The 22,435-nt window shown below is 41.4% G+C and overlaps 1 protein-coding gene across 1 annotated transcript in view; it reads right to left on the bottom strand.

The window, feature by feature from the left end:
• LOC129330641 (bile acid receptor-like) overlaps positions 1 to 21,872 on the bottom strand; it is a 32,983-nt gene extending 11,111 nt beyond the window's left edge. Inside the window, exons 1-7 of the mRNA XM_054980767.1 lie at positions 21,634 to 21,872; positions 11,674 to 11,799; positions 10,547 to 10,909; positions 8,098 to 8,238; positions 5,635 to 5,762; positions 5,444 to 5,548; positions 5,235 to 5,334 (exon numbers count right to left, since the gene is read on the bottom strand). Coding sequence (XP_054836742.1) covers positions 5,235 to 5,334; positions 5,444 to 5,548; positions 5,635 to 5,762; positions 8,098 to 8,238; positions 10,547 to 10,909; positions 11,674 to 11,764 — 928 coding nt within the window. The 5' untranslated portion in view covers positions 11,765 to 11,799; positions 21,634 to 21,872. The remainder of the gene's footprint in view (positions 1 to 5,234; positions 5,335 to 5,443; positions 5,549 to 5,634; positions 5,763 to 8,097; positions 8,239 to 10,546; positions 10,910 to 11,673; positions 11,800 to 21,633) is intronic.
• Positions 21,873 to 22,435: the final 563 nt, after the last annotated feature.

The following is a 22,435-nucleotide window of genomic DNA, read 5'->3' as shown; positions in this document are numbered from 1 at the left end:
GAGTATTAGTCTCTAGCCCTCCTACTTTGCAATTTCCCATCCTTGGACCTCCACAAGATCGATGTATTGTCAAAGGCTTTCACGGCTGGAGAACGATGGTTGTTGTGGGTTTTCCGGGCTGTATTGCCGTGGTCTTGGCATTGTAGTTCCTGACGTGCTACACCTCTGAAGATGCCAGCCACAGCTGCTGGCGAAACGTCAGGAACTACAATGCCAAGACCACAGCAATACAGCCCGGAAAACCCACAACAACCATCTTCACAAGATCCTTTGGACATTAAACTAATTGTCAGCTGATCTCTTCAGGTTGTTTTCTGAGAAATAATAATAACATTCGATTTATATACCACCCTTTGGGACAATCTAATGCCCACTCAGAGTGGTTTCCAAGTGTGTTATTATTATCCTTATGACAATCACCCTGTGAGGTGGGTGGGGCTGAGAGAGCTCCGAGACTCCGTGACTGACCCAAGGTCACCCAGCTGGCTTCAAGCGGAGGAGTGGAGAATCAAACCCAGTTCTTGATTCGGTTTCATTTTCTCAGCCATGCCGGACGCTCCTCTCGGCTGGTCCGGGAGGAAACGACCGGGCACCCTGACCGGGCGGCTGATCCGCAAGGATTAGCCCCCAGGACTCCCAGGGAGGGAGCCAGGGTCCGGGACGCGGCGGGAAGAACTCCCCGAAATCAATGCGGGGGGGGAATTGCCCGTTTGTCCCTATGGAGGCCGGCAGATGTGCGCGGCGCCTCGAGTGCCGCCGGGCAACGAGAAACGGCAAGTAAAAGAAACAGGCGGAAGCCTGTAAACAAGCGAATCCCTTCTGTTCTACAAGCGTTTGTGAAGGAGAGGTTGATCTGAAGAAGACTCGCTCTTCCCCTTCGTTGAGTTCCAGAATTTTGTTGGCGCCCCCCCCCCCCCAAATGGCAGCAAAGAAGCAAAGTCCCGCTCTCGGTAAGTCAATCTCGGCTACCTTGCAGAAGGGGGAGTCGCTCGAAGAGTTGGTGCGCAGGGCGGTGGTGGAAGCTATAAAACCCTTTGTTGACAAGCTGAACGAAACTGATCAAAGGGTGGGCTTAATTGAAAGCGAGGTGAAAACCATTAAGGCAGCAGCGGGGGGGGCAGAGAAGTCTGCTCTGGAAAGTGCGTCACTTGTGAAGGCTACAAAAAAGGAGCTGAAGTTGGTGGAGAACCAGCTGATCGGGCTACAGGTGGAACGAACGCAGACAATTTTGCGTCTCCAAAACGTGAAAGAGGAGGAAAAAGAGGATCTGTGGGTGGTCTCGGAACTATTGGCGATACCCGCGAGGACGACTAAAGAAGAGGTTAAAAGCGCCATTTTGGAGGTCCGTCGGGCTTCTTCAAAATATGCAACAAAGCGACAGTTGCCTCGTGAGATCATTATTGACTTTTCATCTAAAAAGATTCGGGACACCATCCTATATAACTCATACAATGCGGATTTGGACTTTATGGGTTTGAAAGTCAAGATTTTGAAGGACGTTCCATTTCTAGTCCGGAAACGGCGTTTTAAATATAAAAAGTTTGCAGCTCTTCTGAGGGACCATGGAATAAAGTACAAATGGTTATTCCCGGAAGGAATATGGTTCAGATATAAAGATCAGGCCTATAAGATATTATCAGAAGATCAACTAAAGGATTTTGAGAATAAAAACCCAGAACTCTGCTGCACCAAGAACGAAGAAAAGGAGGAGCCGGAGGGGGGGGAGGAGGAGGAGAGCATCGCAACAGCAGTTGCACAGAGAGAACTGCGTCCGGGACCTAGAAGGGGGAGGAAAGTTTAATCAGAATTTGAAATGTTTATTCTCTGTATGATTAACCACTCCATCATTATTCTATGGAGCTATTTTTGTATTATGACAGTATGAAGGGAAACATTGAAGTGTAGTGTTTAGTGTTTGTAGTTCATTCCCCCCCTTTTCTTTTTCCACCCCCCTTTGTCCCTTCCCTCTCCCCTTTCCTTGTGATAGTCTGGTGTAGTGTTTTGTAGTTATGAAAATTAAAAAAAAAAAAGAGAGAGAGAATCAAACCCAGTTCTCCAGATTAGAGTCCTGCCGCTCTTAATCACTACACCAAACTGGAAAATCCTGCCCTCCATGGTGATCTTCCATAGGACCGTCACAATGACTTGTGGAGTCCAGGAATTCACCCCTACACATTAGTCAGACAGGAGTTTTGCTTCTCTCTGAATGACTCCGTAGTGCCAGAGCAGACTCCCCATTCATCCATAAAACAAACTCAGATCACAGCTGCGCATTACAAATCACACACTTCTCAACTCAGAGGAAATGTGCTGCTGTATGGTATGTTATTAATGGCATGCCTTGATATCATGTCCATTTGACAGTGACATTCCAGTGTACAGGTCAGTGGTGTAGAGTGGGCTATAGAATTGTATTCCGAAACATTACCTTTAGATTTTTTTTCATGTGTTGACTTTGCATTTTCTTTCTACAGCCACTGAAGGGGTATGTATATTACTAGAAAATACTCTATTTTTGGTCAGGTGCTCTCTCACTACGCCATTCTTCCTCTCTTCTTTGGAAGAGGCTCCTGAACAGCAGTTGTTCAATGGCTCCTTCAGGTGTCCAGGAGGGGACTTGCTTTAGTCTCATAGCTTCCTGATGGCACACACATAAAGATGTTCAATAAAAAATTAGCAGAAGTCTGAATTATGATCAGTCTTGCCTCTGTCTGTGCAGTGACAGCACGCATGGGGGGCAGTTTCCAATTCCATATTGATGAAGGGAGGCTAGCTTTGGCTGTGTGGCGGTCTGAACCATGCTGGCTCACTGCTACCATAGGAGTATCTTCAGGGGATAACCTGAATGGAAGAGAGTTTCTTGAGAGGAGGGGGGTGTTGTGGTAAGGAGGCAGTTATATATACTGAAAGTTATGGGAAGGAAAGGGAAGGAGACTTTGTGGATGGCCCAGTTGAGGTGAGAAGAGTCTTATCCTGTGCAGGGCCAGCCTGGCCAATGCAAAAAGGGTCTTATCCTGGATGGACCCAGATGGGGAGTCTTGTCCTGCATGGGATCGTCCTGGGCAAGCAGGCCTCTGGGGAGGGTGCAGCCCCATGGTCATCAGCCCATCAGGACTTTCCCCGGTGGTCTTTAGAGCCAGTCTGTCCCTGAGGGAGAATATGGCACTGCTGAAACTGGCCCAGACTCAGGATCCAACCTCCTTCCAGTATATGTCATGTACCACCACTCTCAACTTCCCAGTGCTTTCAGAGCTGATTCATGTTCCTGTTAAAGATAAGGCTTTCTCAGAGTCAGCTCAAGGCCAAATCATGAAGCTGAACCTAAGAACTTAAAGAGAGACCTGATGGATACGGCAAACGTGCCTCTAATATTTAGAGGTAGACAGCTTCTGAACATGGCAATTCCATTTTGCTATCATGCCTTAATTGTTTTTGACAGATCTTTCCTTGTTTTCTGCTATGGTTTTTGTCTTACCCTATTTAGATTCACCTAAGCCAGTATCCAGCATTACATCCAGTGTCAGTGAGTTCCATATATTGATAATGCTTGTTCTGAACATACTGTTCTTGGGTGCCCTCCAGTGCATCTGAGAATATGCAGAATGTCATCACTATTCTCTGCCATCTTTTCTTACCTTTCATAGGAGGAGAAATGTCTCTCTTGACACCAGAAATTGCTGTTTGTAGATTGGGTAGGACCATTCTGCCATTCTCCAACCCTGCCATCTCCCCCAGAAAGGGAGGCTGAAAATATCACTTCTGTTACAAACAAAGGGGGTTAAACAACTTCCTTGACATATAGAGCTTGTGTGATGTGGTGGTTAGAATGTCAGACTAGGATCTAAAAGACCCAAGTTCCATCCCTACTCTACCACAGAAAGTTGTTGAATGACCTTGGGCCAGCCACACCGTCTCAGCCTAACATACCCTACAGGGTTGTTATAGTGAGGAGACAATGGAGGGCAGGAACATGGTGTGAGTTGCTTTGGGTCCATATTGGGCAGAAAGACCGCATAACAAAGAGGGTAGAAAATATCCCCTCCTTTACAAGGCAAATCGAGGAAAGGGTTAATAACATCCCTGAGCTATCACTTTATTGCTAGGGTGCAGAGTTACTGCACAGTGTCTGGGAAGCTGAAATCAGTCAGTCCTGGATTCTTTGAGCAAGGTTCGAGTCCAATAGCACCTTAAAGAGCAACAAGATTCTTCTGGTATAAGCCTTTGAGGCCCTGAACTGGATAGCCCAGGAAAGTTCAATCTCCTCAAATATCAGGGTTGGCCTTGGTTAGTAATTGGATGAGAGACTTCCAAGAAAGAGCAGGGTCCCTATGCAGAGGCAGGCAACAGTAAACCTCTTTTGTTAATCTCTTGCCTTGAAAACTCCAGCAGGGGTCACCAATAGTCAGCTATAACTTGACAGCATTTTCCACCGTCACCAAGGCTTTTGAGAGTCAAGCTCCCTTTGTTAGCTATGAGTAGGAATGGAGATATCTGAGTCCTTATCTCCTAGTCAGAAGATGAGAGAGGAGTTGCAAAGAAGCAAGTTAGGATGTAAAGGTACAATATGAAATATATTTAGCTTGATTAGAGCAGGGGAGGAAATCCAGAAAATTAGCATCTGTAGTGAGATAAGAATCTTATGACTTTATTCAGCCCTGAGGATCCATTATTCTGATTCAGGATCAACAAGGTTCCTGAATGGCCTACTTATCTCTTTTCCAGGTTTTCAGTCAAGGTTGTTTCCAGGTGAACCATTCTGCCTGGTGTTGGTTTTTCTGTTCAAGTTACTTCCTATGGCAAGCCACAAATGGGTTTACCTCCAGCTGGATATAGAAACATTGCAAATTAATTTGCATATGCCATGTCTTGCAAAGTGAGTGACATGTGTAGCCCAATGTTAAAGGATACTTTTCAATACACTGGTGTAGTGGTTAAGAATGCGGGATTCTAATCTGGAGAACTGGGTTTGATTCCCTACTACTTGAAGCCAGCTGGGTGACTTTGGATCAGTCACAGCTTCTAGGAGCTTTCTCAGCCCCACCCACCTCACAGGGTGTTTTGTTTTGGGACATACTTTGTAAACCGCTCTTGAGTGGGCATTAAGTTGTCCTCAAGGGCGATATATAAATTGAATGTTGTTATTATTACAGTAAATTCAATGTTTTGATGTTTTTTTTTCCTGCAACACACTAACATAGCAACCCCTCTGGACTTGTCTCTATGGCAAAAATTACCTGGGAGTCGTTTTGTAAAATCCACTAATACTTGCACGTGAACCACAGCTGATTCTGAGAGTCGTAGAAAGTTCTCTTCAGAATTGGTAGTTTCCTGTAGCTAAATTAAATGTATTTTTGATTAGTGAAAGACATACTATTAAAAAGTAAGAATACCAAATTTAACAATAATATCTTGATACAATGTCCAGTATTTTCTGAACACATACAAACTTCTTTGCTTCTTCCAATGGAATTGTGCATTTTTGATGAGCAGCAACAATATGTTCAATGAGGTGATGTTCCCCAGGAGTAAATTCCATCCTTTCCTGGACCTTAAATGAACAAATTCATATAACTTTGAGGCAGAATCAAAATTTAAAATGCAATAATAATTACAAATATGAAATATTGACTCTACTTTTAAAGGTATGGTTGTAGAAGATACATGTTTGTTGTCCACTCCTTCATCTTCCACTTTGATGTTACAAAGAAAACTGCTCTTCTTTCTCAGTCGCTTTGATTTACATTGAACTTCTGTCAATAGACCTGTAAGTAAAAAGTTCCAGAGCAAAATATTTAGTGACAAACTATACATTATGCTTACGTTAGAGATCTGGGATTGGATCTCCTGATAGTCTTTTTGATCTTCAAAAGCAGACTTAGGCCTGCATTTTATACTGGATCTATGAGCCAGAGCAAGAGTGGGTGATCACACACATATCACCGTTTTCGACTCATGGTGGTAGGTAGTTCTAGTAGGTAAAAAAGACATGGTGCCTGTATGTTTCCCCTGCTAAGACTACCTGGTAAAGTCTTTGTTAACCCAGAAAATGGTGTAATGAAAAAGTTAAGTTCCCCCAGTCCATACTTCAGCACCAGTCTGAAACAGCCTCCCCACCCGCTACACACACTGATGTGTTTTAGAGTCAAAAACGTTTTAGGAGAGCCAATAATAGATCATCAATGTAACATATTGTTTAAGCAAGTTCCAAAAACGTGTTCATTGTGCCATCTGTATGTGCCTGATCCTCAGTGGCAAAGCCATCTACCCAATGAAGGTAATTTTTATTAATTTAAAATATTTACACCCAACTGAGTTTGCTTGCAACACAATAAAACAGTAACAATAAAACACAGTACCAACATAGCTGCACATTCAGCATCTTTCAGAAGAGGTAGGTTTTACAACATCTCTAAGAACTAGAAAACTGGAATGACTTCATATTTCTTAGGGGCAGTCATGCCAAAGTTTCAGAGCAATTCTTGTAAAGGCCTTGTTACTGGCTCCATATATTCTCACCTCATGCTGCATGGACACACAGAGCAGGGGCAGCCCCAGAGAATGTAGAAAAATAGTTTGCTCATATCACACACATTTCCACTTTCTAAAGTGGTATTATCACCAGGTATTTTACCAGCATTTTCACTGAAAATCTGACCAAGCAGCAATTAAATATTCTTTCAAACACCCTGATTTTTAAGTAACAGTTCTGTAAGTTGGGAACTGATCCTGTGCAGATTTACTTGGGACTAAATACAACTGAATTTAATGGAAATCAGTCCCAAGTAAGTGTGCATGGGATTGCTGTGTTCACATCTTGAGCTGACACTTTCATGGGCCAAACCATCTCAAAACAGACTGTGCCTAAGACTGCCATTCCTTAATGTTTACAAAGTACTGAATTGTTACCCAACAGTGTATGCAAGCCTAACATTTAATTTAAATCTATCCCTCTTAGTAGCTCACCAGAGCAAACCTACAAAATGCTGTTGAAAGCTGTCAACCTTATAAGCCCTTTTGTCTAATGCGCAAGATGCCACTGGAGAGACTGATCCAGTTGTGTGCATTGCTATTTTTTCAGTGACTTAGCCTATTAGATAGCAGCTCTTGAACAAAACCCCAAATTATATTTAAATCTAAGGAAGTTAACAGGTTTGTAAATTTGCTGTAGAGAGCATCTGTAATGTCAAAACACTCAAATATTTCTGACTTGCATTATCCCACAGGGCCAGTTCTCTGCTTAGCCATCGAAGTGACTGCTTGAGGTGATGCAAAGAGGAAGGCATTAGCATGCTGCAGGTACTCAGCATGCTCCCAGGTGACAGTGCAGGGGGGCACCGTCAGCCAAACCCTCGAAGTACTAATAACATTTCTGCAAGCTCAGCTTGCTCCTGACTGCTGCCATTGTGGAGAGAGGCAGTGCCTCCCCATCACTTCCCAGCAGCACAGTTGCTGACCAGATCTAAGTCAAGGCTGCCAGCACTGTGGGGGCTCAGTTTACTCTCACCTGACTCCAGTGCTGGAAAAAGTGACAAGAAACTCTTTCTTGGGATGACAAAACACTTTGAACCAGCCGTGTTGTCTCCAGATTTTGCCAGCTATCTGCAGTGTTTGCAAGTTGTGTTAGTGCTCAATAGGAGGTACATCATGCTTAGGCACACTGGAAGCATATTGGATCTGTATAAATCCACAGATACAGATTGGTTTCCAGTTTCATAAATTCTAATACAATGTGGTATGCCCAATTATATGTATGTTTCCTCACCTGTGAATCTCAATAAATTTAATGAGACTTACTCCTATGTAAGTGTGAATAGGATTGCAATAAGCACAATTATTTGTGAGAAAGAGCTACTGAATACAGTTGAGCTTTACTTTGGAATAAATATTCATAGAATAGGGTTGTGTGGTTTCTTTTCTAGTCATCTGCCAAAAAGTTTTTTCAAAATACTGATACACAATACATGTGGAAGTGAATACCACCCACAGAGACTAGAGAACTCGGTTAAAACTCCCGTCACAGGAAATACTACTTAGCTGCTTTCAAGCATGTCTAGGAAGAAATTCAGATACCAGGCTGCTCCAATGTTGGGCACTTACATTCAGCAAGCATTCCCACAGCTTTACACTTCTTGAGGCGACACTCCTGACATTTCCTCCTCATATACATATCCATTTCACAATGACCACCATTCTTGCATCTGTAGATGGCATTTTTGGTGATGCTGCGTCGAAAAAATCCTAGTAGAATAAGCGCCATGAATGATAAGAATTAAAAAAAAATCCAATATTTATCTATGAGGTATTTTTATTTTAGCTGACAAATATAATATAGGTGCAACATTTAACAGCAAATATGATAGGAAAACAAATTTGGCGCAAAGAGATAAAATATCCTGTATGAAGCAGGAATTAGTGTTGGAGAATGAACATTCTCCATGGAGTAAGAGGGAGAGAGCAATGGTGCTATATTGCTAAAATTCTTGTAGTTGCACATGATGTTATCATGTAAACTGAGAAATATATTTAGGAAATGTCATTTGAGAAAATAGGTTCTTGCAAATGTGCTTTTAAAATGAAAAAATAAGCAAGAATTAGCTATTCCTGATCTATTTACTTACTTGGTGGTGGAAAGTGCCATCATGTTGTATCTGACTTATTGCAACTCCTGATGGAGTTTTTAGGGCATCAGAGGTGGTTTGTTATTACCTGCCTCTGTGTAGCAACCCTGGTCTTTGGACACTTCCCCATCCAATTACTAACCAAGGCCAACTGTGCTTAGCTTTCAAGACAGGGTCAGGCTTGTCTGAGCTATCCAGGTCAGGGCATTTGTTTGCTTACTTTCTTGCTTACTTATACCTCATCTTTCTCCCCAGTGGGAACACAATTCTCCTCTCCTTCATTTTATCCCCACAACAAACCTGTGAAATAGGTTCATCTGAAAGTATGTGCCTGAACCAAGGTTACCCAGTAAGCTTCCATAGCGGAGTGGAGATTCTAACCTGGGTTTCTCAGATCCTAGTTTGACACTCTAAGCACTATTTCCTTGTACAATGATTTTCATCCTTTCTAGACCTGAGATGCAACTTTATCCCACTCAGATGGCAGCATGGAACTCACTGAACTGCAAGCATGTAACAAGAAGTAAAGTGACATCACAGTCGTTGTATTGTCGAAGGCTTTCACGGCCAGAGAACGATGGTTGTTGTGGGTTTTCCGGGCTGTATTGCCGTGGTCTTGGCATTGTAGTTCCTGACGTTTCGCCAGCAGCTGTGGCTGGCATCTTCAGAGGTGTAGCACCAAAAGACAGGGATCTGTGACACTGAGAGATCTGTCTTTTGGTGCTACACCTCTGAAGATGCCAGCCACAGCTGCTGGCAAAATGTCAGGAACTACAATGCCAAGACCACAGCAATACAGCCCAGAAAACCCACAACAACCATGACATCACAGTCGTGTAACAGGAAGAGTCTTGCCTAAAAAGAAATTCTTTCCACCACTGAGTACACCAGTTCTTCTCAGTGTGTGTGCAAATAACAGTAGAAGGTGTGACAGGCTTGCTCTCTTTGGAGGCACATTAGAAGGACATCTTTCCAAAAAAGAGTACAAAGAAATGGTGGTTGTGTGCAGGCTCTTGACCCAGTGGATGGAACTCCCAAGTCTCATCCACTTCCCATCCCATCTTCCAAGTCCCATCTGAAGATCCCAATCTGTGAAGCTGAGGATCACTGGCTTAATAGTTTTAGTGACAAAAACAAAATGTAACATAGATACATTGTTTTAAAAAGTGAGAATAGAGATCGGGGCTACAAATAAACTACATTTAAAGTATCTAATGTATGACTCAAAGGTAAGCTAAAAACGTATGCACAATTGGTCCTGGGCAACTGTACTAGTGAAAAGAATCGGAAAGCACTTTTAATAAGATAATGCAGGGCACAATTAAGCATGCTTAAATCCCACTGGATTTCAATGAGATCTATGCATAATTAATCATGCATTGGATCAATGCTCCAGTCTTTTAATTTTATAAATTCAGAATAACCACTACGCTCAGTTCTAATCCATGCTTAACAGTGTATTCTTTAAGTTAAAGCCAAGCTCATTTTTGTCCTGAAAGACATTCAGATCATTAAATTGCACCGTACTGCACTGATACCAGATGTGTTTACTGAAAACTTTTTGTCACAGAAAAACAAGTAGCTTATTGTCACAAGTGATGGAGCAATTACTTAAAGGATTCTGCTTATTACATTATTACTTTCTTTTTCTTACTGTGTATATATTTTAAAGCTTCCCGCCGTTGGCCTTCCTATCCTCTAGAGGGCAATCGCACATCAGAACTCTAGCATGACCAAGAGTGACAGACAAGAGCAGGTGATTCGGAGGGACACAGAAGCACTGCCGCAGCCGCTAGCTGCTGTTGTCTTGTTATACAGCTACTTTGCTTCTGTGATGTATACAACCAATGTTTGCGTTTCTGGATTTTCCCCCAGCTTTTGAAATGTACAGCATTTACTTTCCATTTGTAAAACTCTTTTCCCATTACCTTTGCAGCCTTCACAGGTGAGTGCATTGTAATGATATCCCGAAGCCTTGTCTCCACATACCACACACAGCTCTTCCTGTCCCTTTATTCTCAAGGAGGAGTGACTAAGCCTGGGTCTTTTCTGTCCAGGATATCCACTCTCATCATTCTGGCCACCCATGCAGGTAGGCTTAGTGAGTTCGCAGTTGCTGATGATATATTGTCCATCATTGAACTGAGAGTCCAGGTTGTATGCGCTGTACTGAGACTGGGGAGATGGTGTCTGTAGTAGTGGAGGAAACTGAACTGCTGAATATTGGCAATAAGGAGCAGTCTGGAAGTCAAGGTCTTGCAATGGATAACTGATGTGTTCTGGTAGAACATCTAGATAGATTGTGGGGGATGGAATCACATACAAACAGTAGATTTAGGATTTGACATCTCTGAATTTTAAATTAAGGACGTAAGAAGAGCCTGCTGCATCAGACCAGAGGTCCATCTAGTCCAGCATCCTGTCTCACATAATAGCCCAACCAGATGCTAAGGAGGGCCAACAACAGCGCATAAAGGCAGAGACATTCTTACTTTTGATGGAGTGTTAATGCTTATTTAATTTTTCAAACATTGGTAACATTAAAGTAAGTTTAATGTTTTAAGGATCATGAGGACTGCAAGATGCGGTAAATACATTGCTCTGACACTGTGAGGCACTGAAAATGGCTTCTTGCAAGCAAGAAAATTGACAAAATGGGTAAGTATGTGTAAGAAATACGCCAGATTTTTTTTCAAAAATCAGAATGGTTTTATTTCAAATATGCATCCCACACAGTAGGCATAAGAGCCTTGTTTAAAGAGGGCAGTCACTTCCCCTCTGCACTTCAGACTACACATTTCTCAAGATTATATATATATTTCATTATTCTGGCATATGATAGTAAAAACATACAGCATCTTCAAATACATTGAATAATTTTGAATCTATCCAGGAACAGGTCTTTGAATCTTGTTGTGAATCTTACCCCATTAGATAAATTATTTGCCCACCCCAGGGATCTCTCTTCAGTATGTATCCAAATATTTAGCAATGATAAATAACCTGTTTACATATGGACACATATTTCTTCATGATTCGCTTTTGTTTTACTCACCGTAATACTGAATTGGCTCGCTAAGGCAGTACCCGTCAGGTACCGTCACAAAGGTGTTTGCCATGCTCTGCTCCTGCTCCCACAACTTCATTCAGTTTGGGGTGTCCTGTGGTCTTAAACACAAACCTGAGGAAAGAGAAAGCTGCAGATTATTTTTAACTTCAAGGATCACAGAAGAAGGGAATTTCCAGAAGCTAATGGGAAAAAGAGGAAGAAGATTGGAAAGACTGTCTGTGAATGAAATATGATATCCCTGAGTAAAAATTACTGTGACATACCACAATGTAGGTTTGTTTGTTTATTTATCTTATATACCATTTCTCCAGCATGTTTAGTGCTTGAGGTGGTTTACAGCATACATATAAAATACACTATTAAAAGAATATAAATACAAACATTAAAACCCATATGTCATGGGACAGCCAGGGCTCAGCTATAGTGAGGGCTCCTTGGGGGAAGAGGACTCCTCCAGAGAAGAGGAGCCCTGGATCAGCAGGAGCTGGCAAAAAGTATGATGAGCTGCAGGCTTGTCAGGGTTCACAGCCAGCAGCTGATGCAGAACCACTGATGGGCTCCAGCCACAATGCAACAGGTGAAACCCAGTCGGCCATTTCTAGCCCTCCAGTATCACCCACACCCTTGGAGCACCCTTGGAGGCTAAGAATGGAGCTATAGGAGAGATGACAAAAGCACATGCCTCCTGGCCTGATGCCAAGTGCTTGCTGCTAGCAACCCTAAGTAGCCATAGGACAACTCCTAAGCAGCTGGCTGCAAACATGATGCCATGGGCTGGGCCAGCCCAAGCAGAGTGGTCAAATTCCATTCCAAGGTCAAAGCACAGGTCCAAAGCCGGGGCGGGGGGGAAGAGTCCAAAAGCCAAGTCAGAAGGTCCGTAGGTCAGTTACCGGTAAGTTCAGGACAAGACAGAGGCAGAGACAAGGCACAGTCTGAAAGTCACAGGAGCAAGACAGGGTTCAAGAGTGTGGTTGCAGCAGTAGCGGAATCCAACACGTTGCTTTCATGCCCAACAATTCTCTTTGGCTGGTCTTTATAGCCATGCTCTGTTTACAGCCAGATACTTGGGAGTTATCCTGATGCCACATATCATCACTATCCTCAAGCAGCTGGTGTTGGCCCAGGAGGCAAGCACTTCGCCATCTTTCCTGAAGCTCCATACATTGCCTCTGTCTATGTCGCTCTCTGGGTGAAGCTGGAGGGTTGGAAGCTCTTGGCTGAGGGTCAAACCACATGAGACAAAATACACTTGAATTACACTCAAATTACAAAATACACTCAAATTACCGATGTGATTCGAGAGTATTTTGTCTCATGTCGTGAGACCCAGAGCCTTACCTGTGGTGTTGGGGCTGGAGGGTGTCAATGGCTCTGCTTCAGCTGTTGGCTGTGGGCTCTGATCAGCCAGCAACTGCTATTCCTGATTGCCAGCTTCTGCTGAATCAGAACTGGCTATGTGAGGCTCCTCTTCTCTGGAGGAGTCCCCTGAGTCAGAGCTGGCTACACGAGGCTCCTCTCCTCCTGAGGAGTCCTCACTATCACTGAGCCCCATGACGCCTGACTCTGCAGCAGATGGCTATAAAACCCAGCCAAGGAACGCTGTCAGGCATGGAAGCAACAAGTCAAATCCCTCTAACTCTATGACGACTGCATCAGATTCTGCCTTGTTCTTGGGGACTCTTCAGACTGTCCCCTGATTCTGCCTTCGTCTAGCGCTGGAACCCACCCATGGATGACTCTTGGAACTCCAGACCTTGCTGTTCGGACTGACATTGGATCAGACCACTGACAGCCTTTGAACTCTGTGCTTTAACCTAAGACCAGACTTTGACTATGCTGCTTAAGTTGGTATCCTTGCCATGACCCATGCTGCCCTGGCTCAGCCCACAACACCATATATCTCAAAGAAAAGCACCATCACTAAATCCTGCCCATGCTCATTGTCTATAATAAATCAATCACATGGAGTCAAGCCAATAAAAATATCAGAATCAGCCTTCAAATGCCAGATGAAACATCTCTGCTTTGCAGAATTTCACCAAATCCTGAAGGGGGTGAGTCTCCTCTGCTAATGCATTCCAGAGGGAGGAAGCTACAACCTTAAAAACCCTCCCTCTGGTCGAAGAGAGTTGAATGGCCCTAGGGCCAGGAATCACCAACAGGCCCTGAAGTGTGGACCATAGAGCACATGGGAGGTTATATTGGGAGAGGTGGTCCTGTAGGTATGAGGGTCCCAGAGCATTAAGTGCTTTAAAAGTTAAGACCAACACCTTGAATTTGATTCAGAAGCCAACTGAAAGCCAGTGCAGCTGCTTCAAAATTAAAGTAATATGAGCTGACCACAGTGTGCTGTTCAGTAGTCTGCCAGCTGCATTCTGTACCAACTGGAGTCTCCGAAGCACCTTTTCAAGGGTAACGCTACATAGAGTGAGTTTTGGTTGTAATGAAATTATCAGGAATCTGATTTCAATGAACAACATTTCCCTTCATACTTTACTCCAAACATTCTCCAGTTCTCATGCCGATAATTAGTCTGACACCTTAAAATAATTCATACCCACTGTTGATTGGGTTGTTCTGGGTAGTGGGACTGCCTTCCCTTAAAAGCCTTCTATCTGCCATCCTAAGCAGAGTTGTACCTTTTTAAATCCCCTGAAGTTATTGGGTGTAACCTGGATGAAGTGGAGGAGGTCCATGTTCTCAAAGGTATTCTCTACACTGCCAAGTGTAGAATTATGCAGGCCTTTGAGACAGTTTAAGGCCTACACTGCCACAGATAGGCAGGCAGACAGAAAATGTCTCACTCAGGCAAGTAAAACTCAATATACAAATCGGTATAACTTGAACAACATTAGCCTTTTTCATATGTCCACAGTATGTAAAATCAATGTGAACAGAGGTGGCAGCAGGGTTGTGGTGGCAAAATCTACCTGGACCTACACACATTCATTGCAAGATAGGAATAGAGCCATTTCCCATAGTGACCAGCCAGATGCCTTTGGGAACTCCACAATCAGGGCATGAAGGCAACCATTTTCCTCTGCTACAGCACTTCGGCAACTGGCTCTCAGAGGCACTCTACCCCTGCACACACTGCCATCATGGCTAATTGTTCTGGATTATTTTTAATTAATTTTTCTGTGCCCCTTTAAACTTAGTTATGCAGTATCATAAAAAGTATTTCCTGTTACCCATCCTGAATATACTGCCAACCAACTTCATTGAGTGACCCTGAGTTCTAGTATTTGGGGATATAGAGACAAAGTTTTTTTCCAGTACCACTCTGAAAATCAACAAGATTTCCAGGATATAAGCTTTTGAGAATCAAGTTCCCTTCAACAGATGTGTGTGTGTTATGTGCCATCAAGTCGCCTACAGCCTATGGCAACCCTATGAATGAAAGACCTCCAAAATGTGTCTATCATTAACAGATACTAGCAGGAATATATCTGTATCTGACAAAGGAACTCTTGAAAGCTGATATCCAGGAAATCTTGAAAGTGGTACTGGACTCTCTCTTCTACTGTAAGACAAACATGACTACCCACCTAAAATATTTTCACATCCACATTCTCCATGCCATAATAGTTGTTTAAATCTCTGTCATGCTCCCTTAGTTGTCTTTTTTTCTAACTAAAAAGCCCCACATTTATCAGATTATCCTCACAGAGCCCCCCAATTCTTATGGTTGTCACTTTCTGCATCTTTTCAAATTCTTGCAATATCTTTTTGAGATGGACTGGTCAGAACTGTAGACAGTATTCCAAAGCTATACAAAGACATTGTGATACTGGCTGTTTCTACTGATGTCCCACTTAGGTCTAGCATCCTCTCTCTCCCAAGCTCCAGAGAACCATCTAAACTTGTATTCCTACCAGTGTGCCCTGAAGAAGTGCCACTACAGTAGAGAGCTTAGAAACAAGCCTGTTGTATTATTAAATTAATTCTTTAGGTTTAACAGAAACATTTACAGAGTAATCCTGAACAGTTACCTTCCAAGCCCATGGCTTCAAAGGATTTTGATGGGCGTAACTCTATTTAGGATTCTACTGTAAGATTGAGGAAAGTTAGTACCTGAGAATAAGCAAGATCATGGGTATGTGCTTTGTGAAGGTGGCAGAAGGAAATATTTTGTTGGGATATCTACTTGTTAAAACTCTAAATTCAATTCTTATTTATACACTTGAGATAAAATTGACAACTTTTTCTTCTTTTTTGTCATAAAAGAAGACACATCTTGGATCAATGAGCTTAGTACACGAATGTCTGATGCAGACTCATAAGACACCCATTATACTCTGAAGAAGAGGAACTCTTACTCAGATAGGTAATGAGATATGCTAATAAAACTCAAAGGGAGTAGACAGGAGCATGGTTAGATAAGATGTCAAGAGAGCTAATTCCAGAGTAACATTTTTCTCAGTGGGAGAATGAAACAAATGTGGGGGGAAATTGCCATAATGCAAAATTTAATTTTCCAGGAACAGCTAAAGGACAGCAAATCTAGAGGCAAGGAGACTGACAGAAGGATGCAGAATAGGGGATGGGTTAAGAAAGAGGAACGTGAAGGAAGGGTAGTTGGCGTGAGATGCTGGACAGGCAAAAGAGAACTGAGACACAATGACACATTAAAGAAGACAGGCCCTGAAGAAATTTGACAGCATCAGGAAAGACTATGCAAGGGAAGGGAAGGGAGACAGGAGTGTTTAAAAGGCTGGTCAAGAGTAATGCTTTGGGTCTAAAGAATGAAAATTCTGCCAGTTTAGTGTCTACTGTCGTTACAGCATTATCTACTTCAGTTATCTAAGAAAGTTGGCTGTGACCCATGAGGGTTTATGCTACGGCATGTAAGAGCTATAACACTCTTCCTTGTCAGTGTGAGCTGGCAGCCTTAAAACGAGAGCCAAAAAAACAGAGGGGGACTGAATTTCTCATATTGATTTGAAAGAAAAAAACTAACCATTTTATTTTAATGCAGCTTCTTTGTAGTTGGAAAAGTCAGTATTTAAAAAGAGAATCAGGGAAATTAAAAAATGTGTGCTCAACCCTTATTTAGATTCTTAAAAAGAACATCCTTCTGACATATTCGCAGTCCCTGCGAACACAAAATTCCATCTCCTCTTCCAGCCTAGAGCAAAAGCTATGGCATAGCTGGAATGCTGCAACTTGCTGCTATCTGTTTGTAAATATTTGCTTAAAACAGAAGCGCCTTGATGTGTCATGGATCTTTTATCGATGAGATCAGCTGAACATGGACAAAGTCTGCATGTTTTAATGAGCAAATATGCATTTTTAACCGAAGAGTTAATCATGTTTCTGAAAACTTTTGAATGTTGCTTTAAAGGAAATACTGACCATCCTTGTAAACTAATAGGCAAACTGAATATCCTGAATGTCCCCATCCTACATGGGATTCTCCAACTGCAAATGTCCCCTCTCTAAGCTGAAGACGGTGAATGCACATTCCTGTACACCATTTAAATAATGCCATATGATAGATTACAGGTTAAACTGAAGAGTTTGTAATGGGGATAATGGTTTGCTGTGATTAAACTTTTAACATATAAAACAATTGTTTAGGAAATCACTGGAATAGTATTTCCTAAATACAGACATATACTTTAAATACCTAAATACTTTATTAAACACTTTAGTTTCTACTTAAAATCAATGTTTTAATCTATGGTTAATAAATTCACTGGTACATATTTTTACCCCTTATCCAGAATGTGCCAACAAGGTGGTGACATTTATTAGAGAAACCAACATTTTCTGAGAAAACTACAAGGTTTAATTCTTCAAGCAAAAACACTCTCACATAGCATTGGGTGGGGTCATTTTGATGGCAAGCAGGAGGACATAATATATTAAGTATTTTTGACACAATTTTAGTGCACTAAGAGCCAGATCTAAACCTTCAAAATATGTAATAGAGGTGAAGAATGTTCTAGTTAGTGAGATCAAGTTTTGTTCACACTGGCAGTATGTCATAATTTAAATGTTCATTAGAGACAAGCAAAAATGCTGAGCTTGCTTTCTAAAGGACTGCAGAACTTTGGAGGCCATGTTATCATGGGTTATCCAATGCTATATGGTTTTTTTATTTTCCAGACTTAAAGAATGTCATGATCGTTCCTTATGCATTTCTGCTTCAGAGAAATAGCAGCTGTAAAAAGGTGCAGACGTAGGCTAGGTGCCAGGCTTGCTCTACATGCATTAAGCATTGAGGCTAAGGGTAAAGCGGCCACTGCTTTTGCTTCCAAGTTTATAAAGCTCTAATATTACATTCCCATGTAAAAACTTACATGTAAACTATCATGCAGCATTTTTGCCAGCAGAAGTTGCCAGGGATTTAACTACAATTCCTACTAGAGCCTTTTCCTTAGTTCTTGCTGTTCACTATGTCAATAAATAAGTTTAGATTCGGATCCAGTCAAATAAGAGCTTCTCCTGCCAACTACTTTAGCAGAAATCCAGTACAAAATTAGTTTCCCAGATACAAAACAAGAAACATTCAGTCTTGGTCAAACTCAATTCCCCTTCCAAAAGAACAACATAAAACTGTTTTATTGGAGGGAGCCAGTGTAATGTAGCCGTGTGAGAGTCAGGCTAGGCATGGGGAGGCCTACATTCAATTCCCCATTCAACAATGGAACTTAGTGAGTGGCCTTGGGCTAATCACTCCTCTGCCAAACCTATTTCACAGAGCTGTTTTAAAGATAAAATGGGGAGGTGCCATGTGTGCTGATGGAATTCCTTACAGGAAGGATGGGATTTTAAAAGAACACAACTTTTTTCTCAGTGATGATTCCACAACTGTTTATAATATTCCAATAAAATATGAATTCTCTAAAAACAAATTGCCAGTCAAATATGCATGTCAACAAGGCCGGGGAGGGGGTAACTTAACATGCTTTGTGCTGTATTTTGTAACGTTTACATTTAGGAATTGTTGATAACTTGAAAAAAAACATGGAAAATGCTAGCTCTAACGAGAAATGTCAGGATATTCTGAGTATCTACAATAATAAAATAAAATATGGCATTTACTCTGCAGTTACAACAGTTACACTGATTTTCTAAAATGTTATATTTAAGATCAGTCCTGTGGAAATCGAAGTTCCCAGTAATTTATGCTAGGTGATTCCATAAAGAGCTTTTCATGACTGTCTTTTTCTCTGTGGTGTCTGAGGAGAGTGTAATATTTAAGTAATTTACTTTTAATGAAACAACAAGTTTAGTGCAGAAGGGGGTTCTCTCCTGTAGGACACTGGAACAGAATTTTAAAATAGTTGTCATCCACAAATGGAACTGTACTTCTACAAAAATTTTCTGTGCACAAGTTATATTCTACCACTATAGCAACTTGGATATATGAAAGATACTTGTGATCATACAAAATATAGCCCAAACTTTCTGCTTAAATTAAACAAGGATTTCATATGGGGTACTGGGAACTTGACCATTTTGAAAAAAATGTAGGCATGTGAGTCACTTTGGCGACGATTATTTATGAGTACTAGTGAAGACGCTGCTCAGCTGTTAATGTGTTATTAGTGGCAGAAAATGCTATGGCTGCTGTAACTATTACACAATGTAGAGCATAGATCTCACAGGAGACCCTCCAGGGAGTACTTCAGCATGTTTGAACTGACAGTACATTAACATCTATCGTAAATATTTTGACAGTTGTGTCAAAAGGGAAATTTCTTAACCAGGGAGAATTTTAGGAATTCATGCTGAAAGTCTTCTTGCATTTCTGTAGTGTGCTTGTATCCTGGGAAAGAAAACAAGGTTGCAAAGCCATCTGATCTGAGCAGTAGATTTGAGTCTTGATTTTGATCCTGCCCTAACCTTGCATTCAGCTCTAAATACACAGATTGCTGAAATTCCATGGAATCAAATCAAGGATAGACCAAAATTTAGTGTCATGTAATAGTTAGAGTGTTGGAGTGAGACCATAGAAACTTGGATTCAAATACCCTCTCAGCCACTAATTGTACTGGGTGACCTTGGGCAATCACCCTCTGTCATCCCAGACTACCTCATAGGATTGTTGTTAGACTAAAGAAGAGGCAAAGAGCTCCATATAAACTGCCCTGAGCTCCTTGAAGGACAGACAGGAGAGAGAGAAGCAACTAATAGTGCAATCCAAAGCAGAGTTAAACTCTTTTAAACTCAGCAAGTTCAATAGATTCAGAAGAGGTTGGACTGTAATTCCTGCATTTTCACATTCTAAGTATATTTTTGCTCTTCACAGAAGAAAGAATCAGCTACAATTCAAGCCATTAATTACAAAGAAAGCTTTCACAATTATCAGATCATCGAAGCATAAATCAAACTGTGTGCGCACCAGATCAAAGCAAATGTGACTTCTTTCCTATCTACAGTAGCGATATCAAACTGGGGGAAATGTAAATGTTTTATGATTTTTTAAAATTAACATTTGATGCTGTTTTATTGCTTTGTTGTATACTGCTTTAAGTGCCATTTTGGTAGAAAATGCAGCTTTAACATGCCTGAAATAAATATACAAAAAGAAATAAGCAAAAAAATATCAAATTCAGACTGCAGTTATAAGCATAGCTATTTGGAAATGAATTCCTCTGAACCACAGGGTGAATTCAGGCATGACCAAGTTCCTATGTGAATCAGTTGATCCCAGGAAATATGATAAAACCTGTGTGTGGTAAACTTAGAGAAATGTATTTCTTGTGTACGAGGGAGGGATATTTATTTATTTAATTTGTAGCCATCTTTCTCCCCGAGACTCAAGGCAGATTACAAAATATAAAAACAATGCAAGCAGAGAGCATAAAACATCCAATAAACAATGCAACAGGACTAGGACTATAAAATTAGAAGGCAAAGCAGACAAAAAACAGTTACACGACATGCCGTAAACAGTACAGAAAGTGGATTATGAAAGTAGACACTGAGTCAGTTAAAACAAGATAATGCATACAATAAACTGTGAAATACGCTACAATCCTATGCCCTTACCTTAGCATTCTCCTGAACCATTCTGTTATTCTACAGCCCTATTTACTTTATAAAAATGCCCTCCAGAACAATTCTGTTTACATAATTGGTGGAATGACAGAAGTGTGTGAGCCTCCTCCTGACCTCCTCAGGCAGGCCCTTCTTCAAGGTGGGGGGCACAAGAGTGGAAGTCTGAGTATGGAGTTGTTTTTGCCACTATTTGCCGAGTGGAACTTCACATCAAATATACTTGTATACAATCATAGCCTATGAGCTCATATATATTTTAATGGTGCTATTTGTTATGATCTAACCTGGATGCTCCCATCAGATCTCGGAAGCTAGACAGGGTAGACCCCAGGTAGTACTTGGATGGGAGACTACCATGGAAGTCGATGGTTGCTAAGCAGAGGCAGCCATGGTAAAACATCTGTGTTTGTCTCTTGCTTTGAAAATTCTACAGGGTCACCATAAGACAGTTGTAACCTGATGACACTTAACACGCACACGCACACGCACACAGATCTTATTTTGTGCCTTTCCATATTTAGATGTCACATTTGCAGATCAATATACTTAAAATATTAAACAGTTCATAATTTTAAAAGTCACTAAACATTAAGTAAGCAGCAATTCTCAGGTAAAACCGATTTTATGTTTTGCCATCCCAATAGGTGCAGTGGGTATTTTCCAGAATCAGAGGTACAAATGCAGAGTGCATCAGCAACCTACACATGATCAGAAAAAATAGGCACTGTACCCATTACATTGATATCGTTGAAAGGTATGCTCATGCAGGATTACTAACGAAGTTTCTAGGCATTTTACATATGTGAAATTAATTTTTAAATGGACCAAACACATGCTTTATCATCATACTGCATTTTAAAAATCAAAGTTACAAACATGACACAACTCAAATACAAAACTCTGGGAAGTTTGCAAAGAGAATACAATACTCACTTTCTGTAGGGTACTTTGATCCTCCTAGGGTTCCTCTTGGGGGTACCTCCAGTTATAGCATCTGAAGCCAAGTGAGCCTTTTCCGCATTTATCAGTTTCTTTGCATTCAGTTTGGCTCCCAATACTTTACAGAGCAGTGCTTTGCTCTATCTAAGACACAAACTTCCCACACAGCCGTCCCGAGGGTCAGAGCAAGGGCAGCAGCAAGACCACATAAATCAAATAATAACCGAATCATCAGGGACAGAGGCTATTGGGATCCTCACGTCACATTTTCCCAGCAATCTCTCTCTAGCCAACGCTCTAAACTTTTTTTTTTGTCCTGATTTCGAGTTTGGCATTTCCTCATTTTGATTGCTTCACACTGACCAATTTGCAGATTGCTAGCACAGATTATCCATACTACTATAGAGAAATAAAAAATGCAGTCGTTTTCTAACATGCTAGAGTGTGCTATAGTAATGAGACTGCATTACTATAGGCAACTTGAGGCAAAATCTGTGTTAAGTATATACAGCGCAGTCCTAAGCAGAGTTACCCCAGTCCAAACCTATTGAAACTAATGGGTTTAGACTGGAATAACTCTGTTTAGGACTGCACCAATAGTGACCTTTTCCTCTGTTTTATAAAATATCCTGTGTATTACTCTGTGACTTATTTGTAGCACAAAAAGTTTTTCTTCCTTCACATATACATGCAATTTTGGAATCCCCCCACCCATACATCTATTTCTGAGACATCAAGGACAATTATATATACAATGCTTCTAGCATGGGGTTCAGCCCCATGCTAAAGTCTGTCC

This window comes from Eublepharis macularius, chromosome 5 (genome assembly GCF_028583425.1).
Source record: "Eublepharis macularius isolate TG4126 chromosome 5, MPM_Emac_v1.0, whole genome shotgun sequence".
Classification (NCBI taxonomy): Eukaryota; Metazoa; Chordata; class Lepidosauria; order Squamata; family Eublepharidae; genus Eublepharis; species Eublepharis macularius.
Note: the sequence above shows the minus strand (reverse complement) of the source record. Positions and strands in the feature narration are given on the sequence as shown.